Here is a 16,421-nt window from a genome sequence, read left to right as displayed (position 1 = left end):
ACCTGAAAAGCTCGGGGCGGGGGGGGGGAGGTGTCCAGCATGGTGGGCTCCACAAATTCAGAGACCGAAAGTAACCATGTAGGATGGTCTGAACATAAAACTTCCTAACCAAAAGCAGGTCATGGCAGGTAGTCACATCATGGGCCTGTAACTTCTTTAACAAAGATTATTCATTACCTTAAGTGAGGCCATTGTCTTTTTGCATGTAAGATAACTCTTGGAATATCAGAGTAATCCTTTTCCAGACCGCTCAGGGCACAACCTGCTGCACCAGAGAATGAGACCACAGAACCCCTCATGGTTATCTTGTCCCCTGCATACCATCTCTATATGCAGTCAATGTTAATTATTAACTTTCCTATACCCACCAATGTAAAAGAAGTTTATGTCTCTCCATTTTACTTTTTATCCAATCCCGCTTTGCTTTCTCCCACCTCCCTAATCTACCAGCAATGGATTTCATGTAACCCTACTTCTGTCTCCTCTTTTGACTCTAATGTAAAAAATAAGCTGCAAAACATCCATTCTCTGGAGCATTTGCTCAATTTCTTGAGATTTTGCTTCCTGGCAATTGTGTGTTTCTTACCTCGAGATAAGTCTGTATGGGCTGATATGGAAAGATTTTTCAAGATGAGGAACAGTACACATACTTGATTTTATAAATAGTCATGCTTCGCTTAATGACAGTGATACATTTTGAGAAATGCATCATTAGGCAATTTCATTGTTGTGCAAACCTTTAGTTCAGCCCAAATAAACTCATTAAAATTCTCTACAGGTTTGGATGTTTCTTACCTCGAGATAAATCTGTATGGGCTGATATGAAAAGATTTTTCAAGGTGAGGAACAGTATGCATACCTGATTTTATAAACAGTTATGCATTGCTTAATGACAGTGATACATTTTGAGAAATGCATCATTAGGCAATTTCATTGTTGTGCAAACCTTATAGAGTGCATTTCTACAAACCTAGGTGGTATAGCCTACTATATGCGAAGGCTATACAGTGTCTTACGGATCACCATCGTAAATGTGGTCTGTCATTGACCCCAAAATATTATGCGGCACGTGACTGTGTATTAAAAGAAAATGTAGTAGTTTTATCTCTGGGGATGAAGTAGGAATTGAAGTAGAGGAAGATTTTAAGGATTTACTCTATATTTCTGTATTACTTAAGTCATTTACATTAAATTCCTATATTTTTTGAGAAATTAAAAAAGATACATTAAGCAATTACTACCTTTCTTCTCAAAAACTCAAGAAAGTAAAACCCTAATTCTCTTCTCTGTCCATGGAATCCACTCACCATGTTTTTCCACAACTTTTGATTTTTCTTACTTCTCTATTCCCATAGCTATACCCCATCTCTATTTGAGTCTGGTTAATTCTAATAGCTTTCTAACTAACATTCACACTTCCAGTCTTTCTTTACCCCTTTCCTGCAGTCCATAGCTAGCTTATTTTTCCTAAGAAAAACCCTCTGTCCACAAATATTTGATGGTTCCCCCAGTTTACAGAGAGGTACTAGCAAGGGTTCCTTGGGAAAAGAGTTCTGTGGGCTAGTGAATCTGGTAAATGCTGTCTGCATTCAACACAGTTAAAAAAAATTTCTTCAGAGTGGAGTAGCTGGTCTTTAAAATGCCAGTGTACTAAGGAACTTCTAAGGGGATGGGGAGAGACAGTGTGTAGTTCTCAATTTATTTGACCATGCAATCCTTTTAAGGAACACTACTGACCTTCTCAGAATACACATTGAGAAACGACTTAAAGGAAAAAGTTTATAATTATTCTTCTGACATTAATGGCCTTGTCAACATGTTCTTATCTAATTTCCGTCACTTCCCAAAATGAGTTCCCTTCCCTGCTTTTTCCTTCAGGGGTTAATCCTAGTTCCTCCTTCTTCAGGGAGTTCTTCCTAATTATTTCAGTCTCTGAACTGTGGCACTTATCACCAGAACTCTCATTAGTTACTCAAAACTATATAGTTATTGATATTCCACTTTTCTAGGGCCCATTTTGTGTACCCACCTGACTAGTGCCAGGACTGTGTCTTATAAATAATCTGTAGTACAAATCATATTTGGCTGCTTGAATAATGTTGTGCTTCTCCCTTGTTGTGGATAATGCTCACCCTTGCACAAGGCAGTATCTAGGCCTTAGATAAACTTTCTATTGGTTTACACTGTCACAGAAAGCACTGAAAATGGTACTGTATTAGTTTTTTTCTGTTGCTGCTGTAACAAATTACTACAAACTTGGTGATAGGAACAAAATCAAGGGCGGCATTTCTTCTGGGGGCCTTAGAGAAAAATCCATTTCCTTGCCTTTCCATCTTCTGGAAGCCTCTGCATTCCTAGGCTCCTGGCTCCCTTCCTCCATCTTCAAACCACAAGAGCTAGTCAAGGCTGTTAAAGAACAAAAATCAACGAAGTAAATTTGAAGATCTAATTGAATTTATTAAGCAATTCATGAATCAGGCAGCACTTCAGCTAGCAACCAGAAAGGAGCTCCAAGAGGTTGTACACAATGGAAAACTTTTATAGGAAGAAGGGTATGACAGGGGATATTATTACCAAAGGAAAAGAATGAATTACTTTTAGGCCAAGTCACATTCTTTTGGGGACAGAAAATGGCAGGGGTTTTGTTTACATCATTCAGATTACCTCACATTATTATTGATCAGGAAATTCCAGACTGATTGGTTTAAAATCCTAGTCCTGGTAGAGGTTGAAACTGCAATTAGGTTAGTCAAGTTTCAGTTAAGTGACATGGCCTGTTGTTTTTCTTTCTTTTTCCTCCTTTCTCCCTTTTCTTCTTTTTTCTTTTAAACGAGCCTGTTCACCTAAAAATAAAAGGCCAAGGTGAGAGACAACAAGCCTTTGAGATCCAAAAGAATAGCTATTCAAAAACTCTGATTCAAAAAGAAACCCAAATAGTGTTCTGATTAGGAAGTGAAGGCAAGGAATATTTATGAGAAAGGAGAGGGGAAAAATTACATGAATAGAAGGAAGATGTTTCTTTAGGTGCAGATAATCTGACAAAGTGATGCTAATTCTAAAGAATAACTTTAATTTTCAGTCCAGTGATCATAGTGTCTGCTTTTCTGTTAGCTTTGCAAACAGTTGTTTGGAGTACGATGGTGCTTTAGGCCCAGTCTAAAGGTTATTTTGCCTAGCTTTTAACAACCCAAAGGGTTGAGGAATAAGATATTCAAGGTAGTTCTTTTGGGATGGCAGCTTCGACTTCCAATTTGGCTGTTTAAATTATTTTTTACAAGGTCCTCTCACGTCACATGACCTCCTCTGCCTCCTGTTTCCACTTTTAAGGACCCCTGTGACAACATTAGACCCACCTGGAGAAGCAGCATAATCTCAGTATTTTAAAATCAGTTGATTTGCAACCTTAATTTCCCTTTGTCACGTAACCCAACATAGTCACCGTTCCTAAGGATTGGGAAGCGGACATCTTGGTAGCCATCATTTTGTTTGTTAAAGGCACCCTTGTTTCAAAAGTCTAAATTGAGGGTTTGCATATAGGTGATAGAGGGTGTGGCAATAAATAGGAAAAGCTTTTTGGAATAACAAAACTCTCTTCAAATACAGGGGGGGCCCTGCTGCCTGATCTTCAGCAAATCACTCCTCTCAGTATCCACATTTCCACTAAAATAGAAATCGCCATCCTTAGCTCTGCTTGTTAAATGAAATTAATTATATAAATGATTTAGCCTCAGAGATTGACATTGGGGTTCAGGAAGTTCCTGATGAATCTTGAGGAGGGTAGGAGAGATTCTCTGAATGACCTGGGATAGTTTGAGAGATTTCCGAGAAATGGAGTGAAAAGCGCCTGCCCTTGCCAGAATTCACGTTGGAGTTTGAAAATTCTAGCAAAAAGAATCAAGTTTCATCGAAGCTTTTCAATTAGGTTTGAGGCAGAGGGCCCAAGTTAAAAAAAAAAAAAATGAAAAGTCTCCTTAGGAATCACTCAGGTGACAGAATACAGAATCGACGAGGAAAATTTATGATGTCTTCGCAGGCAAAGGTCAAATTGTTTGAAATTCTTTCCTTACTTAGTTCAAGGCGATAAAGGTGATATATACTGCAGTTGTATAACAATTACTTAGTAAACAAATAAATTTAAAAACCTGGTCGGAAGAAAAGTAAGCGGTGTAGGTTCCACCGAGATTTGAACTCGGATCGCTGGATTCAGAGTCCAGAGTGCTAACCATTACACCATGGAACCGCCACACATGTGGGGCCGCCTTCAGCTCTCTAATTCTTAGAGAACCCCGCCCCATCCACAAACCTAGCCATCAGAAACGTGATTAACACGCTCCCCAGAGCCCGGGTTCCGGCAGGACAGCGCGAGGAACGAGGGCGAGGCCGCTAAGAATGTGGTGGGTGGCCACCAGGGGTGTGATTAGCTGAGAGTCCAAGGGCTCAATTTCTCTTCTGGGCCTACAAGGGAAGGTAAGAATTTGAAGACCTACGCAGTGGTCTCGCGCCCCCCGCTTCCTGGGCACAGAGGCGGGGCTCCGCCCCCCGGAAGTACTTCCCCTACGGACCTGAAGCTCGCCGGAAGTGGCGTAGCGACAGGGAGGGGTTCTTCACCCGGTCCGGCAGCTGAAGCTCTGCACTCGGTTTACCCCTGCAGCGACGCCCCCTGGTCCCACCGATACCACTACTGCTCCCGCCCCTTAGCTCCTCGGCCGCGCAATGGGCACCCGCGACGACGAGTACGACTACCTCTTCAAAGGTGAGGTCATGGGCTCTCCCACTCTCCACCGAGTCTCGTTCGCGGGCCCAGGACTCTCCCGGGGGACCGGCGTGGGGGCTACCCTTGTACTGAAATCGGCCTCGCTCAGCCCTTCCCTCTCTGTGCCGTTTGTCTTGCGGTCTCCCAGCTCAGCTCCTTTTCCTCCCCTAGACAGGGGGTCCTCGCCACACATCTCCCCATAGGCCTTTGCTAGCGTCAGAGCCCCTCACCGGTGCCCTTCTCACGGCGGGTTGTCTTCTTCCAAATCATCGTCTTTCTCGGGTTCTAGGGCCCCTTCAAAGGGGTCGCTCCTCCCACCATCTATTTTTCGGATTTGGCGCCCCCTCCCCCTCAGTATGCATCCTGTCCGGCTTACTCCCCTTCCTGAATCGCTTTGACCCTCCCTTCCCTTCGTTCCTCACCTTGCCTTCAGCGCAGACTCCCACTACCGGTCTTTTTAAAAATTTTTATCTGCCCCCCTTTCCCCTCTGGCTAGTTGCTACTCTGCGTGCGTCTCCTAACAGCCCCTCTTTCTGCTCGGACGGACGGCTCTCCTGGTCATCTTCCATCCCCAGGCTAGGCCCTCGATAAAATCCGGGCGAGCCATCGCCCCCCGCCTGCCCCACAGTTCTCGCAGTCAATAATCTTTTCTCACTGCCCCCCGGGATTGGTAGCTTTCTCTACCTTCCTTCCCCAAATAGTTTGGAGCTCTCCCACGTCCCCTGTGCGACCCCAAGAGTGGGGGTGGGGGGGGGGTAGGGCAAGAATGATTGTCCGTCACCCACGCACGCACTTGTCGCAGTGACCAGGCAGAGTGATGTGATCTCCCACCTAGCCTTTTTTCTCCTACCCTCCCTACCCAGCGGCTACCAGCCCGGGATAACTCTTGAGTGCTGGCGAGAAGGGGTTGCGGATGGGTGGTGGCTGTTATCCTTGCCAGACCTGAAGGCCCAGTTCCCGAGCAGGAAAGGTTGTGCGCTGTACAAATACTAGGTCGCTTTATCATATGAACTGGTTGCTTCCTGCTGCTACACTGGGAGGATCCAACCTTTTGGTGTTTTTAGAACAGGAAGGGAAGGGTCCTAGTTGGCTACATACCTTTCCCGAAAGGTGGGGGAGTGCATGGGGAGGTCGTGTGCTCTTCGGTCAAATTAAATGTTTATTTTAAGACAGAGAAACTTGTAATGCCCTTGGTCCAAACAAATTGGAGGGTGGGGAGTGGATAGAAAGAATTGATTATTAGGTAGTCCGGAAAGAATCCTAGTAGAGTGTGTGTGTGTGTGTAACCGACCAATAAAGGGTACAGTTTGCAGTGAGAAAAGAGTACAGTAAATGCTTTTTTTTTTTTTCTTCTCAGTGAATGCACTCTCACTCTGATGCTTTTTCTTTGCTCCTGAATTAGGAGGGCAGTTAACAGTGGTATGCTGAACAAAGATCATTACCAGGGAGGAAGAAGCCATTGCTATTAAAGCTTTACAGTGGAGGGTGGAGTTTAAAGAGTATTAAGCATGACAGTTTCTGACTTTGCCATTGGGTGCTAAGAATGACAATGAAGCTGGTAATATTAATTTGCTTTATCAATACTTTGCAAATCTTGACATACTAGTTGATGATATAGCTTTATCACCACTTACTCCTCTGGGCAAAAATGTTCTATTATATTGAGTGAGTACCTTCAGTATCCACCCCCCGCCCCATAGTGAAAAGTCATTTACAGAGAAGAGGGTACTTAATGCATTTTACAAATACAACATGAAATGGGGATTAGTTTACATACTGTTTGCTGAAGTTATCTGAGGTCTGGTGAAATTACCTAAATGAGACTCTAGAGACTGGGGTTTAGCCATTAAAAGGAGATTTTTTTTTTTTTTTTTTTAATGAAGTATAGTGGCAGTGGACAGCTAGCTACCTTTGAGTACTCACAGAAGCTAGAGTTTCAGTATTTCACCTGTTTTGTTTGGAACTTACATATTGGTTATAGAAGCCATTTATTCTTTCACTAAGAGTATTATCCTCGATTGGCTTAAGGAATTTTAACTTAATTTTGGAATTAGACCATCCTACTAACAAGGATTGAGAGCACGGGGCTTTGGACTCACTGAAGCCTGGATTCAGATTCTGACTCAGGTCTTAAATTTGCTTTGTGACCTTGAGAAAGTTAACTTTATTGAGCCTCAGTTCCCTCATTTATGAAAGGGAAATAATACATACCTCTCTGGACTGTTGTGAGAATTAAATGAGACTGGTTGTAAAATTTTAGCTTCTGTGAGTACTCAGTAAATGGTAATAATGTGAAAGAAGTTACTGTGGTTCTTGTAAGTTTTTTAACCATAAATCTTTAGAAGAGCATTTAAGTATTAGTAAAGAAATCAAAGTCTAGGAACTTCTAAAGTGTTGTATATTTCAATGGGTTATGGTTTCATTTTGTTGAACATTTTGCTGTTTAAGGTGGGCTATTTAAAAAATTCTGCTGAGAAGGATTTCCACTTTTTAAAATCTCTTACAGGATATGAGTCACTTTTTGTTTTTACTTCAGTGCTGATTATTTAGCCAATTTTTTTTTTTTATTTGTACAGTTGTTATAGTTTAAAATGAAGCAACAGTAATTTCATTTTAAAATGGTTTTATTGTACAGAGATTTATTCACCAAGATGAGCTGCAGCTCTCTACCTGAAAGAAGGCTTACCTAGAAAACATAACAGTTGAGGGAATTGGAAGTTAGTTTGTAACTCTAACCATTTGAAAGTGAAGGGACATTTTGATTGATAGAGGATGGAGTGGTCCAAATGGCAATGTAATGTGAAGATGGCAGGACAGTTATTCTAAATTATGTATTTGTTCTTGAGCATTTAACCTTTGGTTAAGCTGAACATTGAGACTTTGAGGGAAAGGATTAATTTTATTTTTAAAAACGACTTTTTATTTTAAACACTAATTCTACAAAGTGGTTAAGGCCCCATAGGGCACATAAGTGAAATAAGCATCAATCATAGTTCCTATTTACAAATATTGTGGTAGATATCAATCCAGTCAAAATCATATTTTCTGAAAATATCTGGATACATCGTCTGCACCATTTTCTTTTTAACCTCACTGAACAGGTCAGTAGTAATTAGCCATCAGTTGATTGTCAAATGGACATGAGCATAGGAACTTTGCTGTCTTGCATCTTAGTAGTTTTTCTTTCACAACTTTTGGTTGAGCAACTCAGATTCTGCTGAGGCTGGAAAAACATGTCGACTTCAGCCTTATGGAATATTTTATTTTAAAGACTTTTGGTGAGGTTGGACTATGAACATAGTTGAAAGAGTAGAAATATCTCCAACTTTATTTAAAAAAAACTATCAGTTATTCCTTTAGGTAATAACTTACAGGTTTGATGTGCTATGATTGATTTGTTGAATTAGATTTCAGTCTGGTATATTAGTTTGCTAGAGAGTGTATAAAACTACATGGGGTTGAAGAGGGGGAAGTTTTAAATAATGGATAATTAGTATCTATATTTTAATTTTAATAGCATTTAGTAGCCTAATATTTTATATGTATTGAACTAAATTTTGTATTAGGTATTGAGATGACACTTAAAATTAAGCAAATGAGGTTAAACCAAGTGACAATAAATATCAGGTTATTTTAGAAATGCTATAACTAGTTCATGTATAGATGCTATTATTTATGTGTATGTAATATATATACACATATTATATAGATGGCTGTAATTATAAAATATTTAAAGTACTTTTAACCTAAGCTGACTAATTATGGAAAACAGGAACATCACTGCAAATTCCTGTCTTGAACTATGTGATCATATAGTTTTGTCACATTAAAAAAAATTAAATATTGCCATCTTAATGAGAAACTTTTATTAGAAATTAAGTTTGAGTCCATGAACTTTTGTTTTTTTGGTTTGTTTTTTAAATTTTAGCCAGTAAATTCTCTTCTGTTGCTTAGGTAATTTAATCTATCTTTGATTATTTTTTTAGTGAGCTTAAATGTTTACCTCTTGGTTTGGCTTCTCATTTGGTAACTGAATAGAAGCAGCTTTCCTTATTGTGTCATCTTGGCAGCATTATTCTTAAAGAATCGGTCGCTATCTTCTGTTGTCATTTAAGATATAATCCTTTAACAGGTTGCTAGTTAATTTGGCAATCTTGTTCCTGTCTAGTTGAAATAATTTATACTGTGTAAAGCATTTATGAGTCTTGAATTATTTTCACATAAAGGTGCTATTTTTTATAATGTTAAAATGGTTACATTTAGGGGGAGAAAATGCCCTTGCTAACTTACTTTATGATGACATAAAGATTTGAGGATGGGGAGAAGATGAATATAATCATTTAAAGAGGAAGTTAAAAGGGAAGAAACCAAAAACTTGAAAGTGCTGGAGTTTTTATGGGAGAGAGATGTTCTCTGAGTTTTTTATTTATTTTATTTACCAAAGACATTGTCATTCTAGACGTCTTGCTTTCTGTCTTTAAACTAAGTGACTGGTTCCTGAATTACTGATTGATACCTGAGTGCCTATAAAGAAGAAACTTTCAAATTTTTGGTTTTTCCTTTCTTTCCTATTCCTAATTCAAGTGAGACTTTTATACCTCATTGCTAGTGTGGGACCAGAAATGATTCAGAAGTTTCCTTAGCAGAACATCCAGCCTTTTTTACTAAGAAGACAATAGTGAGTATATCCTCTTAATAGAGTAGACTCTATTACTGAAACTGCGATTTGACCTCACGTCCAGAGTGGTGGACCTTGGAAACTAACATATCAGCCAACCTTCCTATAAAGTTAGAAGCGCATTGTTTTTGTATGTTAACTTTCATAACCTTAACATCTTCCCTGGTATCCAAATTAAAGTATTTATTATAATATCTGTGTTTGCCACAATACTGTTGACACCACTAATTGACTATATAGCTACAAATAACTACTACTTGCACTGCATGGAATCACTGCTGCCTGGATATCTTGCTGAATCAGCTGATAGAAGAAGCCAGAAAGATAATATACTCCCTACAAGACTGTCCAGAGGCCAGCTTATATCACTCTTGTGGCAAGGAGGAATGCATAATAGAGTCTCTTTGCCCCCTGACCAGAATGCAGTGAGCTTTCAGTTTTTATCCCCCTCTTCACCTCCACCACCAAATTCCAATCTCTTTAGTAAGATATGGTCTCATTCATTGGTGTTATTCTTGCATGTTTGATTTTCTAGTACTGGTGTCTAAATCAATTAGTAAAAAGTAAGAGGAAGCATTAGTAGTCAATAGTAGGGATAACTATAATATTTTCTGAAATGTTATAAAATAACAAAGGAAAAAATGTTATCAAGCTAAGATTCCATAAATCTGTGAATTCATTTTGTTCTTTAAATTTAGGTAGAAATGCTTTAATATAACTGCCTATTTCCTCATTGTTTATGAAATTCTAAAGTATAGAACTGCCTTCAGTGAAAAAGTATTTCTGTGTATTTAGTTAGTAAATAAACTGTCTCCTAACAGTAATCTTAACAAATAAATTCATCTAATCAGAACCTGTTTTTAAAAAAAAATTTATGAAATCATAAGTGAAAGTGTATGCCTGCCTTGCTTTGGCCTTGACTCAGAGTAAGTCAGATCTACTCAACAGCTCCTTAGGGCCCCTGTTAAACTTAGTGGGGTGTTTGTTTTTCAAGAGGTCTCTTGTTTCTTGCCTATTAAAGGGTCATTGTAGTTTCTGTGTTCTGGGTGGCAAAGTTTATAAACCTGATTCCTTGTATGTTAAATGTATTTCATTTTGCCTAGATGTGAATCCTGAGGTCACACCGAGTCTTTGATAAAACTCAGTAGAACATCGTATTCTTTCCCTTTCCACTACCCACTAACATCCTTTGTTGCTTTCATGTCTGATACATTTTAATATCATAAATTGTTCGTTTGGTTTAAGATTTATCTTTCAAGTTATTACCTTCCAAGGTAGTAAGGTTGGTATAGCATTGATGGTTAATTAATGCATTGGCCTGTCATCAGTGCCTAGTAGACCTATAATTAAAATTGCATGTGTAAAACAGGACACTATGTGCTAAGCCGATGATGTGTAGAAGTCATTATGCTGGTAGGAAAAGGTTAAAAAGAATAAATGGGTTTTATCAATAGGTAATAGGTCGAGAACTGTTCTACCCCATTCCTTTTTAAAAATCAGGTGCCCTATTGTTTTTGCTAGAAAGCATGCTGATATTCTGAATGTGTTTGGCTCATTCATCTGACATAAAGTTCTTTGTCTTTTCAGTTGTCCTTATTGGAGATTCTGGTGTTGGAAAGAGTAATCTCCTGTCTCGATTTACTCGAAATGAGTTTAATCTTGAAAGCAAGAGCACCATTGGAGTAGAGTTTGCAACAAGAAGCATCCAGGTTGATGGGAAAACAATAAAGGCACAGATATGGGACACAGCAGGGCAAGAGCGATACCGAGCTATAACATCAGCGTAAGTTGCGTAGTTTTTAAGCTCTGTGAAATAGGCTGCCATCAAATGAATTAGCTGAAGTTTGGTAATGGAAAAGGTACTGTTTTGTTTTGTTTTTTTCTTTTAAGAATTTCAGTATTAGGATTGTGAAATGTATGTGCTTTAAAAATATATATAATCCGTATATTTAGTTCTTCCTGGTGTTCTCTTCTATTTTGTGGTTGTTTTCTGATAGTTTAATACATGTTTCTGTTTTCAGGTACTATCGTGGAGCTGTAGGTGCCTTATTGGTTTATGACATTGCTAAACATCTCACATATGAAAATGTAGAGCGATGGCTGAAAGAACTGAGAGATCATGCTGATAGTAACATTGTTATCATGCTTGTGGGCAATAAGAGTGATTTACGTCATCTCAGGGCAGTTCCTACAGATGAAGCAAGAGCTTTTGCAGGTTAGTGATGTGAATTCCATGATATTATAGTGAATCTCTGTTTCTTATTGTTCTATCTTACAGTTTTGATAGCCTAGTGAGGGTAATTGATTACAGCAGTTTTAGAAAGGTAAACATGAATGAATGTTCAGCAAGGATTGTTTTGAAAGTGTGTTTCGAAAGTCTGTGGCTCTTTCACTTAACTTTGAGTCATTAAAACACTGTACTATTTTGAGTTTTTGCTGCCAGAAATTAAATATAAAGACCATTTTTTCTTTCCCTGGAAAGGGTAGATGAAATCTTTTTATTCTGTGCTTCCTGTCTCTTTTTCCATTATGTCTCTGTTTTTGACCAAGGCTGATCTTATGTACATCTGAAAAGTAGTAGCCCAGGGAGTGTCAAGGACCAATAGGCATGTAGCCTATCTCTTGCCCCTCTTCTATAGGTATGGGCAGCCTCCCAGAAGGCAGTATTGTGCATTCTTGGCTAGTGAAAGTTGTGACTCTCCACTAGTGATTGTGCCGTTTTCTATAACAGTTTTTTAATTTTTCAGGCAAGAAGCTATATTTCAAATAACATAGTTATAGAATACTAAGTGAATTACTTATACCCATCCATGTTCATACCATAGCTATGTGACTGATGGGAGGAAGGACAGTAAGGGGTGGAAGTAACTGGGTAGTTGATAAGTGTACTACATTTTGAGTAGTGCCATTCATTCTAGTGGTAGTATTTGGATGTAATAAATATTTATTTTAATAAAGTAGCCAATATAAATTTCCCAGTTATTTTTAATCTGAAGTGTAGGTAGAATGGTAGGTACCCTTATTGCTCAAGAAGCTGGGGAGGCTTTAGGTTTTAGAAAAATGCTTTCTTTTTAAAGGCTTGAGTATATCATATTCCTTGTATTAAAATTTGACAAAACCGAAGTTTTTATGTCTCCTCACAGAAAAGAATGGTTTGTCATTCATTGAGACATCTGCTCTAGATTCTACAAATGTAGAAGCTGCTTTTCAGACAATTCTGACAGGTAAGACTTATGTTTTCAGATTATACCAATGGGAATTGGAAGTTTTAGAAAGGTAATTTAAACAAATGAATCAGGAAACCAAACTATGTATCACATTATCCGAGAATGACTATCATTTGAGAGCTGCTATCGCAAGAGCTGTTTAGAGCAGTAGTCTCCAATCTTTTTGACACCAGGGACCAGTGCTCGTATGAGAATCTAATGCTTGATGATTTGAGGTGGAGCTGAGGTGGTGATGCTAGTGCTGGAGATCGGCTGCAAATATAGATGAAGCTTCGCTTGTTCGCCTGCTACTTACCTCCTAACAGACCATGGACTGGTACCGGGTTGGGGACCCCTGGTTTAGAGTACAAAATTAGTTACAGCTTTTATTTAATCATCCTAATTCATATCGTTAATAGTGGGAAAAATACTTTGAAAAATATTTATTCACTTCTGATACTGCAATCCATGTATTTCATAATTCATGGTCATAAGCACAAAGTAATGCTTGGATGTACTTTCTAATATAAATACTGCAATCCTGGCTGTGGAAAGATATAAGTACCCTAGTGAAATTCAGTAAAGAAAAGGCATTCTTGGTTCTAATGTGTTACAGAATCTGCTAGGGGAAAATATATTCTTAAAAATTTAAATGAAAATACAAAAAGTAAAATTCTCTCATGATATGTTGTAGAAGCAAGGTATCATAGCTTTGCATTTTTAAATACTCGTCAGTATATAAAATTGGTGCATTTTTTGACCTTTGAGAAACTTACATGGTGAGCAATGAATAAGTCCTAAAATATTCAGACCTAGGCTATAGTGGAATAACTCAGGCCTCTGCTATTTTCACAATTTTTGGAGGCACTGAAGAATTTTAGCTCTTTTTGTTCCCCAATTTGGAATGGTTGCATTTAACTTACTTCGAATTTACTTTGTAACTTGACCCATACTTCCATTAGAGAAGAATTAGGCCTATGTCTTTTTTACTTAACTTTACTGGTTATATTTATAGCTGGCTTATGTTAATGTTTTACTTTATATTTAGATCTATAAGAGATTCTGATACAATAATGATAAAGCAGAATTCCTTTTCTTTTTAACCTTACCTGTTCTTTGGACATTTTGAAAAGGGATTGCACAGGAATTGGTATATCATACCTATTTGGTTTTCAAGGAGAACATGCCCCTGAGAGAGGAAAATATTTGCATCTGGTTTAGCAAGTTGCTAGTCATGTTTCCTTTCCCCAACTTAAATAACCTCAGTCAAATATCAGCTAGAAAGGTATCTGCTTCCTATTTTCTTATCAAAGTTTTTTTTAAGTGACACATCTAGCCACAGGAGACATTAAGTAAGTTAGTTGTATAACCTCTTAGTGCCCATTCTACCTGAAAGAAAGATTTTCTTCTAATTTTCTGCCCAACACTTTCCTTTTTTATTTATTGCTTTGTTACCATTTTTATTAGCAGACATCTTTTTCATGACTGGAGCAAGGTAGCAGTAATCCATTTCTCCAAAACAGTATGAATTACTTGTAGGCAGTTATACAACACTGCTCAAATTTCTTGCTTTGTAATGAGATCTCTAAATTTAATTATTTAACTTTCTTTGTTCTTTGAGATCTGCCTTTTCCTCTCTTTCAGTATTTGCTTTTTACGTAAGAACCTGAAAAATATTTTTTGTTTTGCTTCTACTAACTTAATGTTCAAACCAACTTTTGTAGAGAAGTTAGAATTTGTAGAGGGTCACATTTAATCATTTGCACTTGAAAAAGAAGAGCCATTCAGTTTGGGATTAGAGAGAAAACAAAGAATAAGAATGAATGGCGTAGTTTTACAGTAAGTCAATGATTATTTTTATTCTTTACCCACTAGCATGACTGAATGTCTTTCTCTTTATCCTTGACACAATCCAGTCTCATATCTTTTCAATAAAAATAATCTAAGACTCCATATCTTTTGTTCATTTTTTAAAATTCTAGTTAATAACCTTTATGGTAATCTTTTTTTTCCTCTTGATAGTTCTTCAGCTTTGAACCACTGTCAGCCTTCTCAAACAGAAATTTTAGCACCCTTTCCTCTCCAAAAAATGGTGTAAGAAAAGGTACACTATCACTGTTTTTGTTAGTTTACGTAGTCAGTGGACTAGTACAGCTTGTTCAGCTTTAGGGAAATTAGTTTTTAAATTGGAGAAAATGTATTAATTCAATTAGTACATTTCTTTTTCTCTAACTTTTTGTTATGGAAAGTTTCCAACATACTAAAAGTAGGATAGTGTCATGAACTCCCATGTAGCTATCCATCAGTTCATGGCCTGTCTTTCTTCCATTTACTCCCTCCCCCATTATTTTGAAATAAACCTCAGGTATTACAGCATTTCACTGTAAACACTTCATGATGTATATCTAGAAGATTAAGACTTAAACCCATAACAACAAAACCACTTAATAATTGGCAGTAATTTCTTATTATCATTTATTATACAAACTTAAAATTTCCTATGTCACATTTTTTTTTTTCGCAGTTCAAATCAGAATTCAAATGCTATTCATATTGCAGTTGGTTGATATGTCTTGGAGCATTTTGAAAAAATGATTCCACTTTCTCTTTACCCCATAACTTTATACTTAAAAATCTTTCAAATATTACAGAAATAATACACTGAAATACCTTTCATCTAAAATCGACTTGTCACATTTGGTTTATTTCCACATGTGACATTTTTCCCACTTTGCTCAATTCTTAGAAAATTAATTGTAGACATTGTGGCACTTTACTACGAAATACTTGAGTATTTTCCCTCCTAAGAATAAGGCATTCTCCTACATAATACCATATATCATCTAAAAAATTTATGCTTACACTGTGTTGTATAATGTGCAGTTCATATTCAAATTTCCCCATGTGTACTAATAATGCCCTTTATAGATTTGGTTTTTACATTTTAAATCTCGGATCTAGTCAAAGATCACACATTGCATTGATGGAATTGTTTTATATGTATGGTATCAAATAGAGTATCCACTGGCCACAGGTTGTTATTGAGTACTTGAAATATTGCTAGTGGACTGAGAAATTGGATTTTTGTTTTATTTAGTTAATTTAAATATGTGGCTACTGTATTGGACAATGTGGGTTTAGAACATTTATCCCATCTTTGTTGTACGAAATAACTTTTTGAAGTGTCTTGGCCTGTTATAGAGTGTTCCTCAATCTAAATTTATCTAGTTGTTTACTTATGATAAATTCATTTTAAACAATTTAAACATAGGTGTCCTTCATAGGAATACATTATATTTTTCATAGGACATCATAATAGGAGGCATATCATGTCAATTTGCCACATTTTTAGAATTCTCTTACCTTCGAAGGTATTTTTAGGCGGGGAGGGAGCACCGGAAGAACAAGGATAAATATGATACAATCTCTGTTCGTAAGGAGTTTACAGTCCAGTCAGAGGAAACTACTCTTAGGCAGTGCAATATAAGACCAAATAAAATATGTTGAAGATACTCGCTATAGAGAAATTTAATAACGTTTATTCATGCAGTTAGTTATTTATCAAACCTTTACTAAATGCTGGAGATAAAGCAATGAGTAAGGGAGACACAGTTTTGGTCCTAGGACCAAAACAATTACTTTTGATAAGTGTCATATAAAATCTTATGCTGCTTGTTTTGAATAAATACTTAATTACTGTTTAGCTTTAGTTCAAGAGGCCCTGATAAACATTATCTTTCCCTCCTTTTCTAAGAGTCCTTTGAGATTTTGGCATGATTATGAA

At 37.4% G+C, this 16,421-nt stretch overlaps 1 protein-coding gene and 1 non-coding gene across 2 annotated transcripts in view; one reads left to right on the top strand and one right to left on the bottom strand.

Annotated features, from left to right (window-relative positions):
* Positions 1–4,168: 4,168 nt before the first annotated feature.
* TRNAQ-CUG lies at positions 4,169–4,240 on the bottom strand. The gene has a single exon. It is a non-coding gene; the product is annotated as a tRNA-Gln (tRNA).
* Positions 4,241–4,577: 337 nt separating this feature from the next.
* RAB11A (RAB11A, member RAS oncogene family) overlaps positions 4,578–16,421 on the top strand; it is a 14,055-nt gene continuing 2,211 nt past the window's right edge. Inside the window, exons 1-4 of the mRNA XM_006920244.3 lie at positions 4,578–4,753; positions 11,019–11,214; positions 11,453–11,646; positions 12,575–12,655. Coding sequence (XP_006920306.1) covers positions 4,714–4,753; positions 11,019–11,214; positions 11,453–11,646; positions 12,575–12,655 — 511 coding nt within the window. The 5' untranslated portion in view covers positions 4,578–4,713. The remainder of the gene's footprint in view (positions 4,754–11,018; positions 11,215–11,452; positions 11,647–12,574; positions 12,656–16,421) is intronic.

This window comes from Pteropus alecto, unplaced genomic scaffold (assembly GCF_000325575.1).
Source record: "Pteropus alecto unplaced genomic scaffold, ASM32557v1 scaffold86, whole genome shotgun sequence".
Classification (NCBI taxonomy): domain Eukaryota; kingdom Metazoa; phylum Chordata; class Mammalia; order Chiroptera; family Pteropodidae; genus Pteropus; species Pteropus alecto.
Note: the sequence above shows the minus strand (reverse complement) of the source record. Positions and strands in the feature narration are given on the sequence as shown.